The 15,070-nt window shown below is 41.7% G+C and overlaps 1 protein-coding gene across 1 annotated transcript in view; it reads left to right on the top strand.

Moving 5' to 3' along the window:
• The window catches only part of LOC147429955 (acetylajmalan esterase 2-like), a 39,943-nt gene extending 26,632 nt beyond the window's left edge, over window positions 1-13,311 (top strand). The window contains exons 3-5 of the mRNA XM_086496140.1: window positions 2,961-3,322; window positions 3,609-3,873; window positions 12,709-13,311. Of these exons, the coding sequence (XP_086352266.1) occupies window positions 2,961-3,322; window positions 3,609-3,873; window positions 12,709-12,965 (884 nt within the window). The 3' untranslated portion in view covers window positions 12,966-13,311. The remainder of the gene's footprint in view (window positions 1-2,960; window positions 3,323-3,608; window positions 3,874-12,708) is intronic.
• The last annotated feature ends 1,759 nt before the right edge of the window (window positions 13,312-15,070 follow it).

Below are 15,070 nucleotides of genomic sequence, written 5' to 3'. Positions count from 1 at the left end.
TTTCCTCAGCCCTATGCTCAAGATGGCTAAGTGTAATTGGAAAGAATTCTTAAAACCAGTGAAAAGGTTTCTTTGGAAGAACAACACGAAAACTTCCCGGCCATGGCAGTGGGCTAGATGGGAGGTAGTTGCTCGCCCGGTAGACCAAGGAGGGCTTGACATTCTTAACCCTGTATCCCATGTTGAGGCCCTTTGTGACAAATTTATGGTATCATTGGCTAAACACGACCAAGCTTGGGCTATCATGACCAAGGAAATGCTTGATGCAGTAAAACTAGGATCGAAAGGGGGAAAGTGGAAGGGGGTTGTGATGCACGACAAACTTATCGCCCCGAAGTGGTCTTATCTTAGATCTGGTGGACTCTCAGGGGAGCTGATGAGGAAGTGCAAAAGTGCAGCTGAGGTTTTGGAATGGGGGGAAGCAACCGGATACTTTAAGAACTCCATTTTGCACTGGTCCCCTTGGCTCTCTAAAATATTGGGGCCGCCGCAAAGCCCCTATTGGATATAAATGTCTAGGAATGTGAACAATATGGGGCTCGTTCGACTTGAGCAATTCTGGGATGGCAACAGGAAGTGTTGGAAAACTGCTGACTCTTTAGCCACCCAATTTCAGCTAAATGGCTTTGAGATCTTACTAGTCAACATGGTGATGAAAGAGCTTGATAAGGTGGTGATGTCAATTTGTGAATCCAACTTTGAATGGGACTCTTGGAGATGGCCCGAGAGTAGCCTCTTTTGGAAACGACTTTCGAAAGGCATTTACCAGGCATTAATGCACGAGGCTAATTGGTGTAGCCCCCTCAACAAATTATGGAAGAGGCACTGGATGGAAAAACGGTGGGAGGGAGTCATGGAGAATATCTGGAAGCCAAGGTGGCCTCAGTATATGAAGATATTTTTGTGGAAAGTGATGTGGGGTGCTCTACCGACGGGCGTGAAGATACAAGAAAGAGGAATCGGGTCCGATCGTTGCTCGGGGTGCAAATTAGCTAGTGAAGACCTAGCCCACCTTTTCATGGGATGCCAGGCAATCAGTGGCATGGCTGGGAAAATATGCAAGTGGATTCAAAGGACATGGAAAATTAAGCTCTTCAAGAATGATTTGTTCTTTGGTAGTAACAGGTTGGGAAGTCTTGCTCTTCTTGTCTGCACTCAAATAATTAGGTACTACTTCTTTCACCATTTGGCAAGCAAGGAACCGCTTCGTGTTTGAGGGGGATCTGGCTGTGGCAAGCTTTTGTGAAATCATACAAGAGAGCAGAGTGACGATCCACATGATTGGAGGCAAACAAGCCTCTGAGGACTGGTCTAGAACAATACATGACATCTTGTAATAAGTAAAGCCTAGAAGTAGTTGTGGTCTCTCTGTCAAGCAGAAAACTTGTAATCCTATGACCCTCAAGGCTCGGTTTGAGCTCGATATTTTTGATGTTCTTAATACTATCCACTCACAATTGTCAGTTTTGCAAAAAAACAAAAAGGATATTTTCTCTTTTCAACCAAATATGAGGAAACAAGGATATTTTTCTCTTTCGGACCAATACTAAGATGCTTGCCTACATACGTTTTAATTGAAAATCTCATTTTCTCGATGGCCAGCCCAAAAAAGTATATGTGTATGTGCGAGTCGAAGATAGTATTTGAACTCAAATTGTTACAAAGAGAAACCCCGGTAGTGACACATGCTTTATAGAGCTTTGAAATAAGAGTAGAAATCAGTTACACTTCAATAACACAAAAAATAAGTAGTATATCCGACGAGGTTTGTGTTATGTAGTATGAGTACTGCCGGCCGCCTTCGGCGGCCTCTCTCTCTCTCTCTCTCTCTCTCTCTCTCTCTCTCGTCCGCTCCCCTTCATCTCACTTGGAGTTTAGCCTTCATCTCGCAGAGAGAGACACGTGTAAAGGGTTATGTACTCCGCCATATTATGTTATATGTTAGTAGATGTTTCAATTTTTATCTCCTCCACATGAGTCACAAAGCAACGTCCCACGATGCAATTGAAAAGGAAATCTCTCTCTCTCTCTCTCTCTCTCCGCTTTGGATCTCTCTCCTCCCTTTATTGCACGTTGTAGTCGTCCGCTGCAATGTCTTCACCACATTATGGTGTCACGGTGCTCCATTAGCAGATGCCAGTCTGGTCCAATGGCTTCACCACACCATCTCAAGCTCACGCCTCATCAAAAATCTCTCTCTATCCCTGAGTTCCCCCTCTCTCTCTCTCTCTCTCTCTCTCTCTACTCCACGTGGTGTCTCTACCCTTTTCCCCCCTTGAAAGCCAAGGGAGCATCTCTGGAGATTCTTATTTAATAAAAGCAGTTTCTAAAATTTGACAGACATGCCTACTGTCATGAGTTTAAGAGAAACAAATTTTTCCACCTATTCGTTTGTAAAATATAAAGAAAAACGCTCTATTGCTACCTCCCCCCCTCACTCAATCAATGTTCTAGCCTCCAGCAACAACTGGCAGCCCTTGCAGCCCCTTGGTCCTTGCATGACATGTGTCGGCCCATTCGCTTCTTCTTTGATCACAAAGGTGGGATCTATCAAGATTCCCCCTAATTAACCTCAAATCGATTATCGTACCCCACATACTTTCCTATGCTCTATATTGGGTCTATGCTCGTTTCTCATTATAAGGAATCGCCATAGATTCCACATACTTTCCTATGCTCTATATTTGGGTTTATGCTCGTTTTTCATTATATGGAATCACCATAGATTCCCTCGCAGGCTTGTAGCGGCACCGGTTTGCAAAATCACCATGCATTCACTAGCAGGAATCAACCTCGTGACCTAGCACACTAGAGAGGACTTTTCACACTTACCACAAGTACCAATTAGAAAGAAGATTTGTGGTTGGTTAATAAAATAAACTTTTCTACAAAAATGTTCATTTTTATACATTCGATTTGATTTTTTCTAGGGTTAACAAGTTAAAATTCGATGATTGCAGAGACTTGGATAGGCCTACCACTTTTACAACCGTACCTTGACAGAGAAGCAAACTTCAACACAGGTGTAAACTATGCAGTGTCAGGGGCTACTGCAGAAACTGCATCCTCTCTTAGGAGTAGGCAAATTAGGCCCTTGACGGACCTCTCTCTCGATGTGCAAGTTGGATGGCATCTTGAACTCAAGGCTTTTGAATCAAGCCCACAAAATCCAAGCACATATGCCTACACCAATGGCCTTTATGTTCTTGAGATAGGTGGGAATGACTACTTTGGAGCCCTGAACTCCTTAATCTACTCGCCTTCTTACATCACCAATAACTTTATTCCCCGAGTTATGGCCAAATTAAGAAATGCAACACAGGTAATTATCCTTAATTTAACTAATACTCAATTTGTGGTTGCAATACAAAGGTATTTTGTATTTTGCATGTTTTGCTATCAAGCATGAGATTTTTTAACTTAATATAAATTATGACTTGTTTCATTTGTTAAAATAAATATTTAATGGCAGTAAATACTTAATTTCTAAATTAATGGGTTATGTATACCACAGGTAGAACTTGCCTCTCATCATTATGTATGCTTCGATCTTCATTGAATTTATATTTCAATTTTCATGACTTTTTGCCTTTTTCTTTTATACTCAGGTTTTGTACGCCAACGGTGCGAGGAACTTTCTATACATAAGCATAACTCCGGTTGGGTGTTTACCTTCGTTCCTATCTATGTTCCCAATGGGCAGCAAAGATAGTAATGGTTGCCTTCTAGATCTAAATCTCCTCTCTTACACCCATGGTATAGAGTTGTTAAATCTTGTGAACGAGCTTCGAGCAACTTATAATAGGGCGAGGTTTACTTTCTTGGACTACTACGGTGCCTACATCGAAGTCATTGAGAACAACTTCTCTTACGGTATCACTCAGCATGCTCTTCGTTCACAAGAAGTTTTGGACAGATCCTCACAATAATTCTCACATTGTGACTTACCGGCCTCAACATCATGAGCTTCTGTGAGGGAGGCACTGCATACCTAGCTAGGTACGATTGGGGGCAAGGGACCGCCGGCCCGGTGGGGGGGCCGGGGGTCCCTGCCCCCAATTGTACCTAGCTACCTGCATGTGGTGCCTCTAGAGCACAAGCTCATGATGTTATGCATTGTATGAAAAGCACTGGAACGGACTCCATTTTCCTACATGAGAAAATTTCTAAATCTTCAAGTGGTTATGTGCTAGAAATAACTTAAAGGTGTCATTAGGAATCAAAACCAACTCTTTACACCCATACAAACTATTCAACCACTAAGCTATGGCCCCATTGATCCCAAAATGCTATCCTAAATTTATAAGATTTTTTGAAAAAGGTTAAATCCGTTTTTTTGGGGGCAAAACACACAAAAGGTGAGTGAGAAATATATTTAATCCTATGTGCTAAAAAAGAGCTCTTCTTAAACAAAAACTAGACAAAACAAAGCTATTTGAAGCTAATTTAAGAAAAGAAACGTGTGAAAAGAGGGAGGGAAAAAAAAGGTAAGCCATTTACCAAAAAAAAACCAAGAAATAAAGTGAGATTTGAGGTAACGAAATCCAAAGCACAAGCTTGAGAGTTGACTTGTTAACCTAATTAAAATATCTTCATAAAAAAATGGTGTCTACAGTAGCGTTCGAACAAAAGAGGTTTTTATTTTTTAGTATACATACTTTGCACCTTGTATTTTAGAGCTAATTTTAACTAAGACACACTTAACAGTCTCAAATGCTAAAGCAAGGCATTATCAAGAGAGTGATAAGGCTATGGTCACGCGAGGCTTAGTTTTCTCTGACCCTTTCTAACGACGACTAACTTTCCATTGTCATAGTTTTGTAACTATGCCAAAAAAGACATAGTTACAAAACTATGCCCGTCCATTACCGGTCATCGCCATGAATCTCTCTCTTGTATTTGATTTGCTTTCTCTCTCTCTACTTGTTGCTCACGGTGATGCACTTAGCTCTTGTCAGACGATGTCGCAGGCCTACAGATAACTAAGCATCGTGTGACCATAGCCTAAGAGCTTCGAAACCACAGCAAGAAGACGAGCAATTGGCAAGGATGAAGAATGGATTCATGCATTGAGCTGCTTAGAACACTCAAGAGGATAGAAGTATCATCTCTAGTTTGATATCCTCTTTTTCTATGTACAAGTCTCTGTTGGAACCCTAGCCCCCTCAAGACACATGTAGTGCTTGATGGTTGTTGGAACCCTAGCCCCCTCAAGACACATGTAGTGCTTGATGGCAATTGTATTCTTTTAGAGTTAACATAAATTCTCTCAATTCACAATTGTGAGTATGCCCAAAAAAAAACAAAGAGCCTAGAAACTACTTTATGCACCTTTTTGTTGCAAGGTGCAAGAAGCATAGGGTGACCGTAAAAAATGACATTAAATTACGAAAAACCAAGAAGAGATGAAGTTTCTACAAGAAAAATCGCTCATCAAACAAATGTAATACTTTCTGTAGTTTTTTTTTTGTTTTTTTTTTTTGTTGTGGTGTGGGGGGTCGTGTGTGTTTTTGGGGGGGGGGGGGGGGGGGGGGGGGGGCATGAAATGAGTAAGGGCACAGTGCCTTTAACCACAACAGGGGTCCCATTCCAATGCACAGAGATTGGCAATTCATGTCCATCCCCACTTCTAGCTCCTCCTTTTCCATTTTATGTCCCATGTGATTGGATCGATGTTGTAAGATTCTGATACTAAAGGCCTATGCCATACTCGTTTGAATGGTTATCTATAAACCCCCCCCCAAACACACACGACCCCCCACACCATTCAAACGAGTATGGCATAGGCCTTTAGTATCAGAATCTTACAACATCGATCCAATCACATGGGACATAAAATGGAAAAGGAGGAGCTAGAAGTGGGGATGGACATGAATTGCCAAATTTCTCTGTGCATTGGAATGGGACCCCTGTTGGGGTTAAAGGCACTGTGCCCTTGCTCGAGGCCGGACATCTAGTGTTCGGCCTCCCTTTGACTTTATTATTGTGCATATACAGAGAATAAGTGGCAGCTCACTTTGAGACTTGCTACACCCACACAACACCTTGCACTCTCTCTTGCTCCCCTTCTTGCACGCAACATTGCACCGCACACATGATGGTTTTGTTGCGGCTTTCTCGAATCTAGGGAGGCGCAAAAACATAGAGCTAGGCGGCACCGGATCGGCAGGGATCTGGCAAGGATAAGGAGATCAGGAGGAGATCAGAGGAGCTGGACTTCCTCAACACGCACATCCCCTTCTTGGAGGAGAGGGAATCTTGAAATATGTAGGCACTCAAGCTTGCAATTGAGCAAGGCATTGTTGGAATTAGGGTTGAAGGAAAACACACATAGCTTGGAGAAGACGAAGGAAGCTCAAGGCACACAACAGAGAGTGTATTACTTAGTGTACAATATAAAGATTAGTTAGCTCTAGAGTGATGTGCGTATATACAATACACGGGGAAAAAACCTCCTAATGAGGGAAAAATTACCCCGACGGTCCTAAGTGTGTTCACACACATCACTACCACATGTATGTGGTAAAAAATCACCCCTATGAGTGATGTGGTGAACGAGAGCTAGCACATAGAGTGTAGGGAAGCGCCATGCCCTGAGGACATGATCAATCCACAAAGGAGAGTAAGCCCAAAGCTTTGCGGAAAGCTTCAAACTTCTCACTAAACAATGCTTTTGTGAAAAAATCTGCAAGGTTATCCTGTGTTGGCACATGAGCCAAGCTGATCTCTCCTAATGAGACTCTCTCCCTGACATAGTGGAAATGCACTTCAATGTGCTTTGTGCGAGCATGAAAAATTGGTTCCTCGCAATTACTAATGTGCTCTAACTGTCAGTGTAGATAGTGTTGGAAGTGTCCTGTCCAACATCCAAATCATCCATAAGGCGTTTGAGCCATACACACTCAACCGTAGCTGTGAAGACTACAATGTACTTAGCCTCACAGCTGGAAGTGACCATAGTAGGTTGCATCTTTCTCAACTATGATACGCATGAGCTGCCAAAAGCATGAAACAAAAACCACTTGTGGACACTCATGTGTTAAAACAACCAGCCCTCGAAAAAGCATGTAAATACGGTGGCAATGATCCCCCCTTAGGATAAAACAAGCCAAGATGTTAAGTGCTACTCAAGTAGCTAAAAAAACCTCTTTATAGCCTGTTAATGCTTATACCCTGGGCTATGCATGAATTTGCTGACTTGTGAGTCTGCAAACTGAATATCCGGCCTCGTGTGAATGAGACAAAAGAGTGAAATCGGCAGGATCACCAGCATCATGATTCCATGGGAGTGGCAATAATCACATGCTTTATAGGTTCTATAGGTTTCTTGGCAGACCTTTGTAGGCCTACTTGGGATGCGCTTTGAGCATTGTTTTCTCACTACCTGTGCATATGGTTATGCGGTTTACGCTCGGTTGAGCTGTTTCCCCGAGACTTGGCTCACTTGGTTTAGTGATGCTGTTTATGCTTGCAGATTGTGGATCTTGGTAGAGTTGATTTATACATTAATAAGCATTGGTTTTGATGCAATTGATCATGGTTTTCATGATTGTGTAGTGGTCGAGTGATCTCCCACACTGTTGCTAGTCTGGTATGATTTATGGTCGAGATTGTGCTTGAGTTTTTTGCTCAATTTACAACGGAGACTCTGCCAATATTTTTTTCCATAGTTTGGTTTCTTGGCATTCAGTTAGCGGACATGTGTGACAACAGTTTAGTGTCGATATTGATGAGTCATGAGAGACAACAGTCTCATAGTTGAAAAACATGCGATGTTGGCATTGTGGTCACATAAGGCACATTAAGCGTCGTTTTTTCAGATGTATGAGACAACAACATAGATGTATGTGAGATGCACATGAGGTTTTGACACGTGCTAGAGCAATGGCTCGTATTCCAATGACGGTGATGTTACATTTCCATTTAGCATTCCTCCTCCTTACATGTCATCTAGAGGTTAAACACCTTCTTGTTGGTTGCTAGATGAGGATGCAATTTTCCACGTCACACCACATTGTGAGTAGTTTCTCTAATGGGATATTTGGCTGTGTGCACTTGGTTGATGGTTCGGTGTTTGACATTGCAGGTACAGGAGATGTTTTCTTGTCATTGCTCAGTGGTGCACCATATACGCTATGACATGTGTGCTATGTTACTCAGCTAAGATAGAGCTTGATCTCAATCAGAAGATTAACAGATTTTGGGTGCTAGATACTGCTTAGGGAGAATTCTTTCCAGATGCATTGAAGATCACCAATGATTTCCAAAGGATCCCGAAGTGGCTTGGCATATCCTATGCATGTATCTGAGGTTCGAGACAACATGGTCTTAGTTTTTTTGCTAGCATGCTTTGAGCGAGAGATGAGATGTGTCCCCTTCACGGGTGAGCTCCACCGTGCTCATGAGACAGAGAATTTAGTTGTGCAGGACGTGCCATTAGACTCTATAGAGATAGAGGTAGAGCGGCAGTGCTCTAGTGAGACACAATAGGTGTTGTCAGAGTTTGTGATGGCAGAGGTAGAGCGGGTCTGCTCCCTAGAGACACAGGCATAGATAATGAACATGGAGTTCTTTGATATGCTCATGCTAGAGGCGAATGAGTTGATGCCAGGACACAAAGTTCTACCTATGTGTGAGAGGGATGTAGCCATCCTAGTGTCTGTAATGACACATCAATGCTTGATGGGTAGTCATGATGATCCAGTACATGGAGATAGCACAAGGAAGGCTAGGACAACCAGGTTTGTGCAGATTTTGTCAACATTTGGGCATCTCATGTACGACCTACTAGTGTTGAGGCCCGACCTAGTAGTTGTAGTGGGAGCATTTACAACAGGGATTGTCAGTCCTACAGTGACTATCACTAGCATGATACATAGTGGACTTTTGTAGACCACACAGAGTCGTCTGCGGGATTTACATGCAGGCTCTAGTGTAGGTACGCATGTTTGCCTATCCCTAGAGCCAATATGGGTACATGTAGATAGACTTAGGGAGCTAGTGGGCATAGGTTGAAAGAGCCTCTTACAAGATTTCTTGTACATACTAGTTGTTTAGCTAGTAGGACCCACTTCTTGACACATTCACCTTAAGTGGTACGTTTTTGGGGTTAAAGACGTTGTGCCTTTGCCTAAGGCCGGGACGTCCATTGTTCGATTTCCCACTGAACTTATTCTTGTACATGTACAAAGAATAAGAGGCAGTACACTTTGAGACTTACTCCACCCACACAACACCTAGCGGTTGGTCTCATTGAGCTTGTCAAAGATTACCCATACTTAAAATTCTCCATATAAGTACAATAACTTTGGATATCTTGCACATTGCACATTGCTTAATGATGAATGTATATCATGTAAACAAAGAAATTTACATGGCCCTAGTGATTCCCAAGTAGAGGTGTTATTCTTGCAGCCGATATTCCTTGAACATGTACCTCTATGTCTAAAAAATATCTAGGTTCGATGCTTCCTACAACAAAAATGGCAGCAGATACTCGATTTAGAACTTGCTATTTTTGAACAGCTAGCTACAATAGAACGTGAAAAGCTCATCAAAAATATCAATATGATCAAGTTATTTGAGGTATGCTGATGTTTTGATTAGTTTGATAAGTGGAATGTTGCTCTCACAGAAGCCAACTTCCTCCGACAATAGAAAATAAACCAAGCACTTCGAGCAAAATGAACTGGGGCATGACGCAATAACGCAGTAAGTTCAGGGCTACTTTGAGTACTTTGAGAAAAAATGTAGCTCTCGTATAAGCCAACTTTCTCAAACAGCGACCAATAAATCACCATGGGTAAGCACTTCAAGCAAAAGGAGTTGGGGCATATGACGTAGTAACACAATAAGTGCAGGGTTGCTTCGAGCACTTTGAGTAGAAATGTCTTGTTGGAACAAGGAAAGGCAAGCATCAGAGCTAGACACAACTTCAGTAACATGCTCTAATGGATGTATTTTGCATAGAACCACATGCCAAAGAAGGCTCTCCTTGGCCATTAATTGTTTGTCCGTACATGGTGCGCAGTGAGGAGAGGAGAGGAGAGGAGAGGAGAGGAGAGAAGCATAGTGCTTGCCATTACCGCATATTTATGCATGTTTTGATGGTGTCAAGGATGCAATGTCGTGCCTCATGCACTCTCGGTGATAAGCCTTCAATGTATGCATAGAAATTACATGAAATCATCGATTATGTTGGAGCCAAAGTTCATAAATTCCAGCTTAGAGCAGGCTTACCAACGATCTCATGTAAGAGGGTTCTTGTGTCATGGCAAACGGTTGGCAATTTGGCTATGTGACTCCAGAAACAACATGAGAACCCCTCTTTTGGCAGACTCACAGGTTGAAAGGAGGTAGCTGCATGTGTAGGTTGAATGCAAATATCTACATTGCACCTGGAAACCTTTACACTCCCATCGCACGAGAAAAGAGGACTCTATTATCGAGAAGATTGAATAATAGAATCTTATATAAAAATTTATCTCAATTTTTTTTTTGAGAATTACCATCAACTTTGAAATTACAACACACACACCCAACCCCCGTAGGTGGAGGCAACCCGACTCTTTTCACGGTCGGATAAGGTTGGCCAACCCATCATATGGAGTAGAGGAACATCCTCTAAGGGCTACATGTCACACAAGCTGTCAAGGGGGTTTGAACCCAACACCTTGGAGACAAGGGGCTCTTGCTCTACCAATTGAGCTAGCTCGTTGACATCTCAATATATTTTGAGAGAAAACATGAAACTATTACCCACCAGTACCATTCATAACTTTCTCTTAAGTGCCCACTACAACACTCACCAATCTAATTTCTTTATTCCCAAAAAAAAAAGTCCTATTTTTAGCCAGCCAAAAAGAGAAGCCATCTATATAGTATATGGTCTTTGCTCTTTGGGCAGGCCAAGAGGAGGGCATTTGAGGAAAGTAGGGCTTTATGAAACAAGTCTTAGCGAACAAGGGAGCAAGTGCTTTAAAAAAAAACATTCTTTCAAAAACTTGACAACCTACATATGAGAAATTTTAGAGGTAAATTGATTAGATTTCAACGTTTTTACACTAAAGTATAGTAAATGTCTCTTAATTTTGTAGGTTTTCTCACCTTCAAAGTTAGAGATAAATCTCAAAATTTGTAGTTGGCATTACACTAAACCTAAGTTTTTGAAGCACTTGTCATTGTCATTGTCATAATGGAGTGGGATATGATAAATAAAGCAGAGCTCGCCTCTAAAGGGGGCACATGGAAGGAGGTTATAATGCAAGAAAATTTAAGAACCTGTTTTGGAGGAAAGTTGCTCACCAGGTAAGCAACAACGGGATCTCCAAACTATCTCATTTGGGATGATAGAAACCTTTGCTAGAAGGATGTGGAGCTTTTAGTGCTTCAACAGGCTTCTGATCAGTAGACTCTTGGAAATGCTCTCATCATCACCTTCACTTGGCTTTGGGTCAAAGATAGAATGAAAGGCCTGGCATTGGCCTAAAGATAGAGTGTTCTCGCTCCCCAAGACCCATGATACCTACAGTGATCTGATATACAAAGTGGGCTGGTTTGCCCCACTCACCAAAATATATAACAAAAATGGGTTGGAAGAGCGTTGCAAGGTAGTGGCATCTAGGAGATCAAATGGCCTAATTACATGAAGTTCTTTATCTGGAAGTTGCTTTGGTGAGCCATGCCTATTGGGATTAAGGTTCGCGCTAGAGAGATAGACACTGACACTTGCTCTGGTTGTAGATCGGCTTCTAAGAACCCCGTACATATGTTTAGAAAGTGTCCTGCCTCGCGGGGACTGGCCGCTAAAGTTTGCAAATTAATGGGTACGAAAGACCTAGAAGATTTTCTTATTTACAGATGACTTGAACCTAAGAGGGCGTAGTTTTCAAAGCCAGGCCATTCTAGTGTGCACCCAAATCACTAGATTTTGTTACCTTAATCCGGTATGGAAGTCTAGGAACCTTCAGGTCTTTGAGGCAAAACTAGTTGTGGCTCAATTTGATGATATCGTGCATATGAGCACCGAGCTCATACACGTTGTAGGAGCTAAAGAGCGGCATCACGCATCGAGTTGCCTAGACCACTCACGGGGTTTTTAGTAGCACCCTAGTTTTGGTTTCTGCTGCATCTGTGTTCAAGCCCCTTATGGAATCGTTGCCCTCTCAAGGCAGATGTAGTGCTTGAGGGCGATTGTATTCTTTTCTAGTTAATATAAATTCTCTCCACTCACTATTGTGAGAGCTAAAGAGTGGCACCACGCATCGAGTTGCCTAGACCACTCACGCGGTTTTTAGTAGCACCCTTGTTTTGGTTTCTGCTGCATCTGTGTTCAAGCCCCTTATGGAATTGTTGCCCTCTCAAGGCAGATGTAGTGCTTGAGGGCGATTGTATTCTTTTCTAGTTAATATAAATTCTCTCCACTACTATTGTGAGTATGGAAGAAAAAAAAAAGAAAAAGCATGATGAAATTCTTCTGAAATGTCATATATAATTTTTTGTTGTCATCTTGAGGTAGTTATAACTCGCTAAGTTTAGTATGTTTTTAGTTTTATGAAAATAAGTGATAACAAGATTGATTTTTCCATGTTGTATCTTACGTTATTTTGGAATTAAATTTGTAGCACAATTAATTCCACATGACAAAAAAAATCACTTTTATTTGCAAATTCAATTATCTAACCTCCCTTTTGTGTTGATTATGTTTAGGATTTTCGAATACTTTGGATGCTTGTTGTGGTGCAGGCCCGAGTGTTCCCTATAGATACAATATAATCCTTTTCTGCAATAGCTTATCAAGCACAGCCCTTTCTACACTTTGCCCCAACCCAAATGTTTTCATAAATTGGGATGGAATACATTTCACTCATAGGTTTAATTCTCAAATCTTCAACCTTACCATTGGCACAGGATCTTATTTAAGCCCCTCTAATGCATTTGCCACTTGCAATGCTAGTCCATACTAGGAATTCCCTCTAATTTCCCTCTTCACATATACTATAAGCGCTTTTGATTATCACTTGGATATGGCATCATACTTACTTTTTGCATGTGCCACAAGATACGCCAATCCGCGTTGCATAACAAGCATGTCACCCCGTAGCATTACAATTGTTGTAACTTTTCTCAAATAGTCTAATACAAAGAGAGCAGGGACCATGAAATACGACCTCCCTCTCTCTCTCATGTGTGTGTGTGTGCGTGCGTGCGCGCACGCTCACCGAGTATATATATGTCTCATGCTCAGTCAAGGTACCCACTACATGCAAGGGGAACATGATAAAATAAGGCTTGATTTGATTAATGTGATACAAGTTCTCTCTCTCTCTCTCTCTCTCTCTACACACACACACACACACACACACACACACACACACACACGGAGTGGGAGGTCACTCTGTGAAGATACAATTGCATCTCCAAGAAGTGCAATTACCCCTCCTTGTGTGATAATTCCCCAAAAGGTAGTGCCTTTGGCAAAATTCGAAAAAACTATGTGCCATCTCCACTAAGAACCATTGAAACCATTGTCTAATATCATTTGCACTGATTTGTTGAAACATTTTGGCATGTATATACCCTTTAATGAAGCCCATTCATAATCAAGATGAGTCGGCATATTTGCAAGATCTTTTGTTTTTCCCAAACTCACAATTGTGAGTGGATGCATTGTATTCACAAAAAAAAAAAGGTACAAAGTGGCCTCAAGCTTGTGTCAAGCCATGAGGGTTTTTGTAATACATCAGAAAACTACCAAGCCTCACCAAGAGGTGAGAACCTATCCATATTCTTGCTAGCTTTAATCCATCAAGATGGTGTTAACGGCCCTATATCACTTGTCTGAGTTCTTCCTTTTACCAATAGATACAATGAATACTTTGCTTTCTTGTACGACCTATGCAAAACTAGCAGAAGACAGATCATTCTCAAAGATCTAACATTTCCTCATCTTCCAAATTTTCTTAAAGTAGCAAAATCTAACAACTTGTATGCAAACAAGTAGCACTTGGTTTTCATCACCATCCCACGAACAGAAACAAGTAGTTTTTGAAAAATCCTATTTTTGAGGTCTTTTGTACACATTTGCAATTCTTCCTTGCCATGCCACTTGTAGCAGGGCACTTTTGGAATAGGTGAGGGAGGTCCTCACGAGCCATTTTGCAACCCGAGCATCTGTCAAATCCAATCCCTTTGGCAAGAACCATTACTCATGTCAAGAGAGTCCCCCATAACACCTTTCAAAGAAAGATCTTCATCATCAGTAGCCATTGCGGGTTCCAGATGTTACTTACAGTTGCCACCCATCTTGCCTCCAACCATTGCGTCTCCCAAAGCTTGTTGAGGGGGGTGAATTAATCAGACGATATCATAAGAGTGCGGTGAATATCCTTGGTTTTCGGGTTACACAATTGGCTGCTCCTAGGCCATCGCCAATCTTTCCACTTGAACATGGACTCACACATCGGCATGCAGAAATTGTCAAGCCCTTCAAAACTCTGCTGACCAGCATTCTTTTTAGTCCCATTGAGGTGCAACTGGGTAGCCAGTTGGTCTTCTCCTTTACAAAGTGGCCTCAAATTTGTGTTAATCCTTGAGAGTTTTTGTAATACAAGGAAACGCTACCAAGTCTCACCAAGAGGCGAGAACCTACCCATATTTTGGCAAGCCTTAATCCATCAGGATGGTGTTAACGACCCTATATCACTCGCCCGAGTTCTTCCTTTTACCAATAGATATCATCAGTTCCCTGCATTGTTGCACTATCTATGCAAAACTAGTAGAAGACAAATCATTCTCAAAGATTTGACGGTTCTTGATTTTTCAAATTTGCCTAAAGTAGCAAAATCTAACAACTTGTATGCAAACAACCAACACTTGTTTTTCATCACCATCCCACAAACAGAAACCAATCATTCTTGAAAACCATGTTTTCAAGGTCTTTTCTACACACTTGCAAGTCTTCCCTTCCATGTTGCTTTTGTTTTTTCTATTGGCTCGTGTACCTCTTCCTCCAGTACTTTTGTGACTTGTTATTCATATTTTCCTTGCACTTGGCTATGTTCAACACATA

The sequence above is a fragment of the Adiantum capillus-veneris genome, chromosome 22, assembly GCF_014529385.1.
Source record: "Adiantum capillus-veneris isolate H3 chromosome 22, ASM1452938v2, whole genome shotgun sequence".
In the NCBI taxonomy this organism is placed as follows: Eukaryota; Viridiplantae; Streptophyta; class Polypodiopsida; order Polypodiales; family Pteridaceae; genus Adiantum; species Adiantum capillus-veneris.
Note: the sequence above shows the minus strand (reverse complement) of the source record. Positions and strands in the feature narration are given on the sequence as shown.